We start from the raw sequence: 15,311 nt of genomic DNA on the forward strand, positions 1-15,311 counted from the left end.
TACAAAATAGAAAACTTATACCTATATAAGGGTAACTTTTAATCATTTTACGTTAACTTTAACTTTGGTGTACAATATTTATCATACACCCCATGTAAATAAGATTTTGTATCAAATCATTAGGTAAAAACGGCACCAATGATGTTTGCATTTCCACAGCTCTTTCTTGTACCATCTTTAGAAAACTCAATTGCCTCCTTTTGATCCCATATATGATACCTTTCCTCAATCAAATATTTTTCGTTTTTTTCTCATTTTCCCTGATTTAAGTGAGAAAAATAAAGAATTTTACAAATCAGAAAAACCCCTTTGAATTAAACCCTACATTATTCTTAACTAAATCATAAACATGCAATTCAATTTTCCCACTCAAAAATCCAAAATTCAAAAGGGGGTTTGCATGATTCCATGATACCCAGATGCAATTTCATCTGTTAATTCTAGTATTTACTAAATAAATTACAAGTTACAATGATTTTAATTGTAAAAATATGTTAAGCACAACAATTATTAAGCAAATAATTAATGTTTATCATTGTCCGTATATCCTATGTTAAATTGTGGTTCATTGTGCCAGATAAGAAAAAGGTTGGACCGATAGTGCCAATAGTGGAGAAGGGGTCTGCTGAAGGATGCGCAAATTCTTTTAAACCAATAGTCTAGCTAAAGTTTGGATCTTACGAAGCAAGAACATGCTTTAAGTGGATCCTTGACGTAATCTAATAATATAATTCTCTATTTAATTCTCTATTGACGTAATCTAATAATGGGAGTTTCTTTGACTCCAATCACCTCCAAATAATATCTGTAGGCGCTTCATAATACACTTATTGGAGTTCAGTAACAGTAAACGCTTGAGAGATTCATTGTCTCTGTATTCTGTAATGCATGTACCATTAGACGTTTGTAAAGATATATGGCTTCCGGGGCAGATCATCATAGCATACTGACAAATAGGTTCTCCGTCGGTTCTCATACAATTGGAGGGTTTCCAATTTAAACCATGACACATAAGCATGCCATGTCATCATTGTGACACGGCTTAAAGGTCGCATGTTGCGACCTTTATCATTTTCGCAATTGGAGTTCAATAGCTTTTAGAATTCTAATTTGCAAATTTTGTGGCCGATATTTGCAAACGTTGTTCTAAGTCTGTGTTGAAGCAAACCATACAGATTAGAGTGACCAGTATGGCTGGATCATATGTCTCTTCATGTATAGCGTGCTTAGATTATTGTGCTTTGCATTGGGGATCAAACATTTAATACCCAAGGCGTAATAAAACTGAATAAAAAAAAAGTAAGCATGATTCATCCAAAAACGTTTCCCTCTTATATGTATATCCCAAACCTTTAAAATGCATGAACTCAAAACACTATGCTTAACAATAGTGTATTGAGTCACATTTAGGTGAAATTCACTATTCATAAGGAAAATTTTATTTTCCTTCCCTTTGAAAGCTCTATCAGCCTTGCTCAATCAACCGAGGTTCGATTCTTGATCCTTGCATATTTCCAACTATTTTTGCTATCCCTTTTCTCCTTTCCTTTCTTTCTTCTGATCCACCTCCTGGATCGTTATCAATTTCTAACCTAAGCTCCTCTCTCCTCTCTCCTCTCACCTCCGCCCCCTCTCCTCAAATCAAACTCCACAACGAGCCACCAAATTCCGATCTTCCCACCACCATTCATGTGCCGTTCGTCACAGACTCAACCAGGTGGTGGCGGTGCTGCGTTCCAGCTGAATCGTTTCTTCGAGGCCGGATTTTTTTCCTGTCGCAACACCTAGACGCAACTTGTTCATCGAAAAACCCTAATTCCTCCGAGTTCATCTTCATCAACATCGATGCGATCCTGAATTTTCAGCAAATTCTCTCTCCTCCTCTGCCATGGCTGCCTTATGCAGGCTCATTCCCTTACGCTTCCGTGTTTTCTCTCGGACTTACAGTACCTTTACCCTTGAAGGTTTTTTTTCAGTTTCTCCTGAAATTCAACTTTTCTTGTATCGAATTTGGTTATGATGTGAGTATTTTGATTTTTTGATGAAATGAGTTCTATTTTCAGGAATTGGAGGGAGTTTGCGGCATTTCAGTGACCAGAAAGTGCTGAAGATCGAGGACGAGGTGATCGAGGATGAGGTCAAGAAAATTCGGCGTGAATTAGATGCTGCCAAGGAGAGTTTCCTTAGAATTCCACATGCTCTTAAGTCTATGCCTAAGATGAATCTTGAGGGTATGGTACTACCACCATTTCAGATTAATTGATCACGTAACTAACTTTTCAGAATTTTAGTTCGTATAGTTTGCGACTGAAAATATTTGCACTTTGTTGCCGCGTTTCAGTTAGCATAGCAATGCCTTGAACACCAATGCAACACCTATTTGCATAGTGTTAATTGTTAAAAGACAATATGAAGTGAAATGGAAGTAGTGATGTTTGTTTAATTATTTGTATGCACTTTGCTTCAGATTAGTAAGTGAATCGCACTTAAAATAACGTCAAAGAGATTTATATTAGAGGGAGTACTATTTGTTTGATGGTTTAAATGCACTTTGTTCGGCTTTGATTGCTTGGATTTATCATGTAGTATAGATCCGCTAAATCGCAGCCCTTGGCTTATGAACCACTCTCCTCTTGTCAAACTCGATAAATTTAGTGGCCCCACTGTCAAGCTAGAGCGGCTCCCTTGTCAAACTTGATATATTTATTGGCTCCACTATAAAGCTCGACGCCATTGTTGTTGCCTCCATTATAAAGATTTTTTTCGGTATAGTTAGCTTCTTTTTTTCGGTTTACACTTTTGATTAAATAATTTATGATTTATAGTTTCATTCGTATGAGTGTGTGATGATATACTGATGTCAAAGTGGTTTTCTCTCTCTTTTGCTTGATCAATTTTGTTAACTTTCTATTGCTAAACAATACATTTAATTGGTTGTCATACTACTGTGATTTGAAAGTGTAATTTTATCAAGTAAAACGGACTTATTCAGGGGGCTCAACTCTGTTCCTCTTTGGCTGATTCAAAGATCCGGGGTGGGGATTGTCGTCTAATGGTATGGGCCTTCTGGTTGTTTGAAGCCTTTCTTAGGTGGTTAACAAGTTCTATAGTTGAGCAGTTCTTAAATCTGATAGTTTTGTATATCTTGGGTATTTTGAGTGATTTTTATTTCATGCTATTTTCAGATTTTGACTTGACTTGCATAGTCGTTGATCCGTCTGCAATATTAGCTGCAATTGTAACAGCTCTGAAGTCTGATCAAAGTCCAACTTACAGTCAAATTACTTGGATGTCATTTACTGATTTGAGAAATACATGGAGTGATTTCCCAAGGCAGTACACAGAGGAATACGAGCAATGTATCGAGACTATTCTATCAGCGAATAAAGGTATCTACATCATGGTTTCTATTTTTATGTATTTTGAGGGTTGGAGGGGTGGAGTGGTTTGTGCAGAGGCCTTATGTGTTTTGGTTTGTTTAATTTTGGTCACTGTTTTTGAAGAAATTGGCTCACATTTTTTTTGAAAAATCTTCAAATCCCTCCTTATCTCAGGAGCAACGTATACAAATGAAGTCTCAGTGCAACAAATATGGACCATAATATCTTAAACTTACATATAATCAAACAACAAAAATCTTTCTTTTTGTGAAATTGACGTTTAGGGTGTGTTGTTGATTAGTTTGCAATCTGAACCTTTTTTTTGTTTGCAAAAATCTTTGTTTTTGTATCGATGAACAGAACACATGTACTCTCCTTTTTTTTTGAAGCTTGCATTGAATTTACGAGGTCTTTTCTCACACATTATTGCTGATTGCAGGAAGATTTTTCAAGAGTGCAGGAGATATCGTAGAAGTAAGATTTGCTCAGACCGTAATGGTTGTAACCTGCGAATGGGCATGGTGGCTGAGGCAACATATCTGCATAAGAGAGTCCATGTTCTATCAATGGTCCAATCAATGGATAGCATTGTGAGGTGCTTTTCTAGCTTGATCATTGAATTGATTCGATCTTTGTTTTTGTTAATCTATTGTGTTAATATCTTACTTTGTATGCTCCTTCATGATCTAAATTGAACTGGTCATTTGAGTTCATGGAAAAATTATAGTACATGGAAAAATTAAAATATAATTGACATTCTTGCAACTCACCTTGGGACTATGGTTGCCTTTGTGTCTCCTGCCACTTAATCTTTGAAAGCGTTATTTATGTCCTAACTATTCAAGTGTTTACATAAGTCTGTTTGTATCTTTAGAAAAAACAACTAGACGCGGATCCTATATCATACCAAGTGGTTGTTTGTTTTATTTTATTTTTGTTTAAAGCCACTGTCTATATCCTCAAAAGTCAAAGTACATTTCCTCTTGGGAATTATTAGTTGGTTGTCAATGTTTGTCCTCCGCATATATATATAGAGAGAGAGAGAGAGAGAGTTTATTCTATAAGGAAGAAGGTTCATCTTAATATTTATGAGATGATTTTTTTCTTCCATTTTTTGGGGGGTTTAAACAATCTGATTTAAGATAGTATTTGCTTGGCCATGCTTGAGTCTAAACTGCTCAAATGCTCAACTGAACCCTTCTGTTGCAAATTTAAGTGCTTTTATGTAAGGAAATTGATCAGTTGACATGTCTTGTATGAGTAAAACTGTCAACATACATAATCAAAAGCTCAATTTGTAATTTCTCAATTTTGTATGCCAACTTATATTAGATGATAAACTTCCCCTTAATAGTATTCTGAATCCTTTCTTTCAAGGCCACAAGGCCCACAATCGCTTATCTATTTCTTCTCCCTACATATCTAATCTAAACAACCTTCTTTCGCAAACTCGTAGACAATGAACACTCAAATATCCTAGATTTTGTTCCTTGATCGTCCCATTTCAAAAGAGAATAGAGTTCCATCACCAAATTAGGCTAAATTTAGGTCCTACAAATAATGTAAGAGAAAAAAAGCATGTAACTCTGCTCTTTCATAAAGAGGTTGAAACATCATAGACATATACAAGAATGCATAAGTTGTTGCTCAACTCTTATAGTACTCGAGGCTCAAGAGGGATAATTGCTTATGAAAAGTATGGCCAAGGAGGAAAGTTGTGTTGGGATCAATGATGAAGAACATAAATTACTACAACGCATTGTTTGTATAAGAGGAATGGAGGGGAACAAGCTCCCTTGTTTGAATTGAAGGTTGTAGAAAGGAAGTGGAGGGAGAGGGATTACGGGTATCTATATCCCAAACCCTTAAAATGCAAGAGATTGGAGTATTGTGCTTAATAACAGTGTTTCACGTGCTTCCCTCCTGCTACACGTGCTTCCCTTCTTTTACCCATTTCCCCCAATTTTCGCTGCTCTTTCAACCTACCTCTCATCCGCCCCCTTCTCCTCTCTCCTCCATCCTTCGCTCCCTTCTCCACTGGACCACCATTTTTCTTCTTTTCACTCTCCATCATACCTTCAATTTCTTTATCCTCTAATCTCTTTCTCTATCTATCTATCGCTCGGACATGTGAAACCTCTACTCATTTGGTCGATTTTTGGATGATTTTTTCTTTGTTCTTCTTTTATAATTATTTAATTCTATTTCATTTTATGTTTTCTTGGGTGATTTGTTCTTTTGTTCTTCTTTTATAACTATCTAATTATATTTGATTATATTTTTCGCAGATTTGTGGATCTGTTAAATTTTTAATTTGTTTTTCGATTGTTAATATTGTTTATCGTTCTTCTTTTATGATTTTACTAGACTTGTGGGGGTTCCCCCGCTGTTTTCATTAAATTATTGCAGATGATTGCTGTCTTTTTTTTCTGGTATTTTGATTTCAGTTGGAATTGAAGTTTCGGTAATTCTGTAGGGATCAAAAGACAATTTGTATCAGTGTTTAATGTCTGTGTTGTCTTTAAGAAGTAAATTAGGCTGGTAAATTTCAGTTGATTGATATCTGTTCATTTTTTGGGGGGTTTCTTCTGATCTTAGGCATTTCTTGAGTTAGACTTGGTTTAACTCAATTTGCTGAAACTGTTAATTTATTGTTCTTCGGTCTTTGGTGTTTAAATGGAATTTATTGGCTTTTCGAATTTCTATACATTGTTTACTAGCTAGCATTATGTCATTACGTCAAAACAAAATTGTTTCCTATAATATAGGGAGGATTTAGGGCTTTGCAAGCAAGTATGACTCTAAACGGTACTATTTGTCCAAGTTGTATTTTGTTTGACTTAAATTCTTATATGTACGACCTTAAAATCCATATGGAGAGAGAGAGAGAGAGAGAGAGAGAGAGAGAGAGAGAGAGAGAGAGAGAGAGAGAGAGAGAGAGAGAGAGAGATGGAGGGAGGAAGAATAGGTTGGTCTTCTATTAGCTAATCTTCTCCTATTTGTAATGAACTGTTTTTGTGATTTAGTTGTTGTTCGAATAAGAATTGTCTCTTTTAATCAACTTGAAACCACTTACTGATGTTTATAGAAATAAAAGTTCAAACAGAGGGGAAGGGTGTGGGCTGTGGGGAGAACAACAAAATATTCATGGTTCAATAAAGCAACTGTAAAAGTTCTTAACTCACTAATAATTATTGATGTTGCTTCAAGTTGTGATACGAAGTTGCTGAATTCTATCACACAACGACTTAGGGGGTCGCACGCCTGTATAATGAATTCGCATTCAAGAACAAGTGGTTTTAGTTCCAGAACTTTATTTACGAAATAAATGTTCATTCAGTTTTCTAGAATTCAGGACTTGCTCCAAGTTTTCAGGTTTCAAAACCTTAGTTTACAAGAATAACAAGACTAATAACTTGTAATGCTTGTTTATGATTGGTACTTGCTATTGAGCAATGAAATTAGGTGACATGTTGGCCGTGATGTTTGCTTGTTGTCCTGCTCACTAGAAAAAAGTAATTAGTTTATGGTTACTCTTATGTTGGATGGATGGGTTTTGGAAAGGCTTCAGGGGAGGTGGTGGTTCTGAGAAACTGTTTTTCAAGGCAGAACGGACGCTGAATACATTTAGTAAAACAGAGTTGAGTGCAACTCTAGCCGGAGGGAACGGCACAAAATTTGTATTTGCAATAAGAGGTTGCTTTTCTTTTGAACTTTCACCATTTATCAAGACAAATATGTAGTAGCTCATAAGCACATTTATATTTCTGTTACTAAATTTCTTACTGTCCAATCTTTCTTTTGCTTGTGAGTTGTGATTGCTGCATCCTTGCATCAATCATAGATTATTTGTGAGTTTGACAATAGTTTTCATTGATGCAGACAAATCTCATTTACAAGTTTGGTTTCAGGAAACATTTCTTGGGGAGGACCAAATTTATAGTAACTATGTATATTTCCTGGATTTTGCGATTATTGCTTCAATTATTTTGATATTTTTAGTTTTTATACATTGGGTACAACCGATGGTTGATTTTGAAATGCTTCTACCAAACTTGCAATGCCACACAAATTTACTCTATTTTTTCCACACACAAAACTTGTAATACTCCCCGCTTGATGGTTTAAGGTTGAAGAAGAAGAAAGGAAGCTTGAAGCTAAAGAAACAGAGAAGCAGTGCTCGAAAGTGAACACTGAACTGAAAGAATAGGAGATTAAATCCAACCGTTTTAAAGAGTTGGAGGAGAGGTAGCCAAATCTTAGTTTCCAAGGGGAATATATCTTATGAACAGTAATATATCGTATGATGATTAATGTTCTTTAGTTTCCAAGGGGAAGTGTTGTGTTTTAGATTTAAGTATCACGTTACACTTTGTTTCAGGTACTGGAATGAGTTCAATAGCTTCCGGTTTCAACTAATATCACATAAGGTATGTTGGATTTGTCTTGCATTCTTTATTGTTTTTAATAATTTCGTAAATTTGTGATTTTTAGACTGAGCATTCATTTGTTTAGTTTTCTACTGGCTTGTCTAACACTGTTCATGTCTTTGTATTCCATTTGTTAGGTTAACCAGCATGAGGACGAAGATAATAGGCGTGTCTTCTTTCATGGAGATCTCAACCAACATCTTTAAAAACGGGAGATTACCGCCTTATAACTCGATTGATGCAGTGAGGTTTAAAGAGGAGATAAAAAGGTGTGCGAGAGGTGTTATGAGATATGCAGACTATTGTAGTAGCTCTTGTGATCTACATAAGGATGGTGGTTTGGTGAATGTTTTTTCAACTCAAAATATGGAAATCTTTGTGTAATTGAATTTTTTTCGCTCAGCGCCTTTTCCCGAGGTTTTCTCCCCTAATTGCTCTTCTTGTTTGCTAATTTTGTTTTGACAACTGATTTCAATATCTTGGGGGACCGTGCGCGTTAGCGCGCGGTCCAACAACTAGTATATACAAAAAGTGAGAAATAGGATAAGTTTTTATTGGAATTTATCTTTATCATATCTACCAATTTAATCATGGCAAGATTCTAATATTTTTTTTATTTTTTTTAAATAAACCTAAAATATTAGTTAATTATGTGTGATGACGTGGAAATCCTACGTGGACGCTCTAAATGCTCTCCAAAACACTCTCCTTTATATATATATATATATATATATATATATATATATATATATATATATATATATATATATATATATATATATATATATATATATATTTATATATATATATATATATATATATATATATATATTAGATTTAACTCAGATATTTATCCCTTAAATCAATTGCGTAATCAAAAAAGTCTCGAACGTACTCATTTTGTCATATAATATACAAAATTTTCCCTACTATGTATTATATATTTTAGATATTTAATATGATGATTTAAAAAAATATTTGATATGCTTAATATGCTAATTTGACTAAAATATTGTGTAATAATATTTTCTATTGTTGATATGATGATTTGACTAAAATATTACCAAAATTGTCTAATAATGTCATATTTCATAATCCTATTATTTTTAATATATAAACATACAAAAGGAGAGAAAATAAAAAAAAAATATGTTTTTTTAGTAAAAAAGTTTGGCGGGAAAATTTTGCACCATGAAATGACATGTGTCAGTTTCTATTTTAGTATAATGTAATTAGTATAGTACCCGTGCAATGCACGATTTATAATATGAATATTAAATTTCATATCTAAACTATAGCTATAGACAATTATCATCAAAATATAGCTCATAGATAATCTTCTTATTAAAACTAATGATAGATAGATATGTTACTGCTTCATTCTGTTTCGTATTTATTTAACAAATTGAAAACAGAATAAGGGTAAAATAGAATCATAGATATATTTACGTTTCTCCCCTTTCATAACCCATGCCAAACATAAATTTATTCTCATCCGCTCTTTTTTCTTCGATAGTCATATCCACTTAATACTCCCCTATTATCTACATATTACCCGATCACTTAACACCTACCTCCGCCATATACTTTGTTCAGCTAGAGATAATTTCAAGTGGGGTGGGGTCGGTCTCTTAACACATGTACCTGCCTAAAATTTTCACCCCTATGCTCGTCACTACGATAGGTACGATACTCATCGCCGTCCTGATCCCGCGTCGCGGGCACAAAATAAAATTAACCCCTCTTCAGCACCCATCTGTGTATCCACACCCGTCTCAAACCAAGCCTTAGACCGCTAGACGCGACATTATTTTTTAATAAGAGAGTTTTGAATTTTAAAACTCTAAGTGTATTTGACAATTTTGTTGTTTGGTTACATTATACTTTGCTCACATGTAGCTTATAGATATTTTCCAAATTAAAATTAATGATGGATAAATTTGGTATTTTCGCATTTGATGTCTTATTTATTGAAAAAATAAAACAAATAAGGGTATGTAGACAAAATTATTTTCATCCTCACTAATCATATGTGTCAATCATAGTGTTATTCTCATCCACCATTCACTTTGATAATCATACCTACTTAATTAATTTATATTTACATTATTATCCGATCACTTAACACATACTCCACTGTTTATTTTATTCAGCTAGTCATGATTTTGAGGCTGGTCGAGGTCTCCACACTCGTACTCGTCTAAAATTCGAATCCCTATCCCCGTCATCCGCGATAGGAAAGATACTCACCCCTCTCAATCTCCTTCTCGTTGGGTAAAAATAAAACTTATCCGATCTATCACCCACCCATGTATCCACACTCGCCTCAAACCCACCCCCTGGACTCAACATCTTTTTTTAGTAAGAGCATATTGAATTTTAAAATTCTACTATAGAGTCTTCTACAATTTCAATGTCTTATTATAATAAGTGAGTAAATAAACAAAACATTATAATATGTACCATCTCCGTCCGAATTTAATCGTTACAGTAGAATTTTCACAGAGTTTTATGTGATAAGTTATTGTAAACTCATCTATTATAATTTAATAGAAAATAGGTATGCTAGGAGATAGTATACATTATAAATTCGAGAAAGTAATTAAGGAACTATTAAATAAAAGGATAAGTATAAATTATAAATTCAAGAAAGAAAAAGAACAAAGTTATTAAACATTTTTTTTCAATATCCATGTTTTACACAACCTTGATTAATACTACTTCTAATATTAAAAGCAAAGGTAAATATTCGTTATACATATCTACAGTCAATATGAGACACATATTTTAAATCAAAATTGACAATACATAGAATTAGTCATTAGTACATTTAAGTTAAATATTTTAATACATGCTAAGAGATGTTAAAATATTTTAAATAAAAAGATATTTTAGACAACCTTATTAAAATATTTAATTTTATTTTAAACACATTATTGTCATATTGTAAATATTGTGATTTTGAAGTAGATTGTTAGTATAATTTTTTTAGTCAATTATCTTAATGTATACACAGATTATTTCAACATGTTATATATTTTAATTTTAATTAATAAGTTTATTTCCATAAGAAAATAAGTATTTCGTGTAATTGACTTATTACCATAATTAGAATTTTTACGTAAAAAATATACGAAGTATTTTAATTATTTTATTTTAAGTTTTATTATTAAAAGAGAGGCGAATCAGAGAGCGGAATTGTCAGCTCCACATTGATTTCCTATATTTTAGTATAATATATAGATATTATAGATTGACGACTATAATTATCCAATTCAGTTGTTAAAATGAGTATTATAGTAACTTTTTTATACGCTCTTATTCATAATTGATCGAGTTTCTAATTTATTTGTATACGGAGTACTTATTATGTATGTACAAATCGATAAATTAATCTAGTTATTTTTTATAAATATCCTAGTACGTACTCCGAATAATGGATTAATTTTTTATAAAAAGATAAAGAGAGGGGTTACAAAAACTTAAGTATAAAATTAAGTAATACAAAAACCTATTAGTCTAAAATTTCATCTTGAAAACATGCAAAGGCCAATCGAAGCCTGTTCAAGAGTATGAGCTTCATAGTAGAAGGAGCTACGCATCATCCCTTCATTCCTTTCTTCCACCACCATAATCTTCAAATGCCTCACGGACCTCAAAAAAAAATTATAAAAACGATAAGCTAGTTTTTCCCACAGTGTAAAAATAAATTAATAAAAGTCCACTGTAAAGAATGAAACGAATACATGCACCCAAATTTCAATGATATTGAGTGCACCAAGCTTTTATACTAGAAGTGCAAAATAATAAGAATAAGTACGTATCTGAACAACTGAGTTGTAAACGATTTCCTAATCCAAGTCAAACAATCAAGATATGAATCATTGTAAATCAAGCATGCAATTATATTGCTAATATAGAAAATAAACTGGAATACATGAGTTGTATGGGTTATCATCATCTAACTAGTACGTGACATGTTTGAGGGATGAGGGTCGTCATACTTGTATAGTAGAATGGAACACGGTGAAGCATCAAGTAATTTGTTTGAAGCAAAACCAACAATAAATACCAAAACCAGCTAGCTTGACTCAGTCATGCATAAATCATAACCTTTCAGTTGAATCATACACACAAGTACATAATTTCCCCGAAACTTAGAGCCTATTGGATGTTTGGAAAAATTTGTTACGAGTGAACTCCATTTAACCTCCAAAAGCTCCAACCTAAATCTTCTTTTTTAGCCTTTTCCAGAATCGATATCAAAACATTACCTCGCCACTAATAGCTAACTGAACTTTAGCCATAGTTTTGACTGTCAAAACTTTAAAAGCTATATTAAAAGCGGTTGCCAATCAGAGCCTTAATGTTAGGAATTAGTGCTTTAAAAGACATGAAGCAAATCACAATGAAAGGTGTGGTCAAGCTTATTTGACAACATCAATAGCAACATAATTCTGGAAAACCCGACAGGACCTTCAGAACTTACAAGAATTAAATAATAAGAAAAATGGATATTTATCACCAATTTTGGAAAACCCAAATGCTTCAGTTTGTTTGGTACTTCTCTCTGCTTCACTTTTCTTCTCCGACCATACTCTTGCTAACTAAACTCAGGCAAAGTTCAGATAGATGCTAAAGGCTAGTGGCAGAGTAGGAAGTTGCTCCCTCTACATAGAAGTCAAAAGTAAAAGAGATTCCATGTTTGTCTAGCAAAAAGAACAAAGTACCATTCAGAGAGAGGTTACTCTATAAAGATAGCAAGTAATGTAGAGTAAATACCTGCTCTCAGTTTACTTTCTCTGCTTTTCTGCAAGATAAGTGAAAAGTAAGTAGTTAGGGATCAACATTGTTCTGTGGTTTTAGCTCTAAAAATTCAAGAAAGAACCTCTGCACTAATCTCTTAAAAAAATTCAGATAAATGCTCCAGTGTTGTCCTTGACAAGTTGATATCCCTAGATTAATTTAGTGTAACAAAAACTAAGTTTAATTCATAACGATTTCTCCAGTACAAAGCTACGGATATGAATGCATTTCCAAACAAGCTGTTATATTTCAAACTTTCAAAATTCATTAAGAAATCGACTGAATTCGATTAGTTTAACAAACAAGTTGAAGGTTGAAGGTATCAACTTTTATACATAAGCAACTTTGGAATTAGAAACAAACCTGTTAAACAATATGTTTTGATTTCTCCGATCAAGTGGTGCTGACTGCTGAGACACAATTGGAAGCACCTGATGTTTGGATCTTCATATCATCAATCTTTACTTTTATAATACAAAGTATTTTTTGCCAATCCTCACCTACAACATATGATAGCAAGCTCCAATAACACTAGATGATATACAGGAAGCAGCGATCCACAACTTCTAAACTGACAACTTGTCAGATCAGGTTTCTAGAACATCAGCAACACCCTGACCCTCACTTCCTGGTAGCCATACAACTACTAGGGAATTCATCTTAGAAACGTATGGCTCGATTACAACAGGCCTGCCTGAGATGACAACAACAACACACTTCACTGCCCCACATACATTTTTGATGGTGGTGTAACCTAGGTCAGCTATCATTAAATTCAAGTTGTCACCGAATATCTCAGCGTAAGGGCATTCCCCCACCACAACGATGGCGTAGGAGAATTTGTTGGACTTGACAAAGTTGCTGTCAGGGTTCTCTTGGTACACTACTTCTGTCTTTAGATCAACTGTCTTCTTTATGGCTTTTAAGGGTCGTTGTCCCTGATTATTTCATTAGTTTTGTTATTAGTCATCTGTGCAGGACAATAAATCACTAGCAGAAATGTGACAGCATAAAAAAATATCTATCAAAAAGCAGGAGATTATTTTAGTGAGGTCAAGTCAAAGTCTTTCATCAATCATCTCCGCAAACCAGGGTTCCTGAATCTCGCTGAATAAGTAGAAATAATAAACCCAAGTTTCAGAAAAATTGTTCCAAAATTAATACACTCACATGGTTTAGCTATTATTAAACTTATTCTGAATTATAGCACATGGTTGTAGTCTAAATATTATAACTAGAGAAATTTGCCAATAATTTTCATTTATATAGTCTATAGATTGAAGGATTGAGATATAATAATATATATTCAGCAAGAAAACGCCTTCAAATTCAATGGAACTTTTTATCACTCGATCCAGCAAAGAAAAATTAGCACCAGGTACTTCATAGTTCATATATAGTATACTAATACGAGCAAATTATATTAAAAAAGGAAGACAAAGCCATTTGCTAAAATTTTAAACTCTCCAAACTACTTATAAATCTTTTAACAATTAAGTAAAAAAAATAAACTAACATCTACCCAGAAAACGAAAAATAATCCGAAATTGAAATAGAGAGAAGAAAATACCTGAAGTGACATGCAACTCTGATTCTAGAGATGGATAGGTCTATTATGAACCTAAGTAATCGATCATCAACACCTGATTGGCAGTTAAATGCGGAATTTCATCAATTTAACACCGACTCCACACAAAACAAGTTTTACGGAAATTAAAAAACTAAAACTCAATAGGAGTTTCTGCAGCTGCCTCCGTTGGATCCTTTACATAACAAACATTGAAAAAAAATAAACCAGGATTGATAATAGAAATCTAACTACCCATATTTGGTGAGTCGAAAATTCATCCAAATGGAAAAGAAAACCCCAAATTACACAAATTTAAACCTAGAATTGGTGTGGAGAGATATAAATACAAACCGCATTGAAACCCAATCAGGAGGTCAAAGAACTTGCAAGCCATTGATAGTAGATCTGTGAGAAATGAGAAAATTTGGGGATTTCTTCAACAAAGATAGCGGAGATACGGTGAGTGAGAAACGAGGAGCGAATGTCAAGGTTTCTTAGGAAAAGGCTAGGTTGGTGTGCAAAGGTATCTTGCACACCACCAATTAAATGATGCCAATTCACAAATTCCACTAAAAAAAGAGGGGGGGAAAATTTCAGAAAGGAAGATAATGGGCGGCAAAATATTTCAGCCATTTGCGCCATTCGCATCTATTAGGCGGGATGAAATTGCGCCATACTATCCACTTTCATTTTCTCGCCAAACATTTACTGATCTTTTTTCCATTCTTCACCTCTTATTTTCATTCATTCTTCACCGGCAAACATTTCATTTCTTCTCCTCTTATTTTCATTCTTTCTTTTTTTTTGGTTTCCATTTCTAAAGTAATTGAGCATTCATATTTTTCAGTTCGTGATATTGGTTACATGTTGTACTTGACATTTTTTTGTTCTTTCCTTCCTGGTTGAGCATTCATATTTATCAGTTCGTGATATTGGTTACATGTTGTTCAGTTCGAGATCATTTCAACTATTGAGCATTCATATTTTATTTACATAAACCTCCCTTTGTGATGCATATAAGGTGTTTGATAAAATGCGTAATTGAATTAATAAATTTAATCTACCTTTTCTAAATTAGTTTCAGTTGCAAAAGTTAGTTATATTGATGGTTGGAAGAAGGTGTAG

At 33.5% G+C, this 15,311-nt stretch overlaps 1 protein-coding gene and 1 long non-coding RNA gene across 3 annotated transcripts; one reads left to right on the plus strand and one right to left on the minus strand.

Annotated features, from left to right (window-relative positions):
• The first annotated feature begins 1,446 nt into the window (after window positions 1–1,446).
• Window positions 1,447–8,229, plus strand: LOC130459675 (uncharacterized). Its single transcript, XM_056827162.1, has 7 exons — window positions 1,447–1,964; window positions 2,064–2,231; window positions 3,186–3,389; window positions 3,820–3,975; window positions 7,510–7,628; window positions 7,762–7,810; window positions 7,948–8,229. The coding sequence occupies exons 1-4, from the start codon at window positions 1,889–1,891 to the stop codon at window positions 3,972–3,974; spliced, it is 603 nt and encodes a 200-aa protein (XP_056683140.1). The 5' UTR covers window positions 1,447–1,888; the 3' UTR covers window position 3,975; window positions 7,510–7,628; window positions 7,762–7,810; window positions 7,948–8,229.
• Window positions 8,230–11,235: 3,006 nt separating this feature from the next.
• Window positions 11,236–14,726, minus strand: LOC110798069 (uncharacterized). 2 transcript variants are annotated; one of them, XR_002536003.2, is made up of 5 exons: window positions 14,187–14,726; window positions 12,980–13,554; window positions 12,593–12,620; window positions 12,300–12,519; window positions 11,236–11,464 (listed from the first exon to the last, which is right to left on the minus strand). It is a non-coding gene; the product is annotated as an uncharacterized lncRNA (long non-coding RNA). The 2 variants fall into 2 exon arrangements; XR_008932542.1 differs by having other exon boundaries at window positions 11,236–12,620; window positions 14,187–14,724.
• Between the last annotated feature and the right edge of the window lie 585 nt (window positions 14,727–15,311).

Source organism: Spinacia oleracea, chromosome 4 (assembly GCF_020520425.1).
Source record: "Spinacia oleracea cultivar Varoflay chromosome 4, BTI_SOV_V1, whole genome shotgun sequence".
NCBI classification, from domain to species: domain Eukaryota; kingdom Viridiplantae; phylum Streptophyta; class Magnoliopsida; order Caryophyllales; family Amaranthaceae; genus Spinacia; species Spinacia oleracea.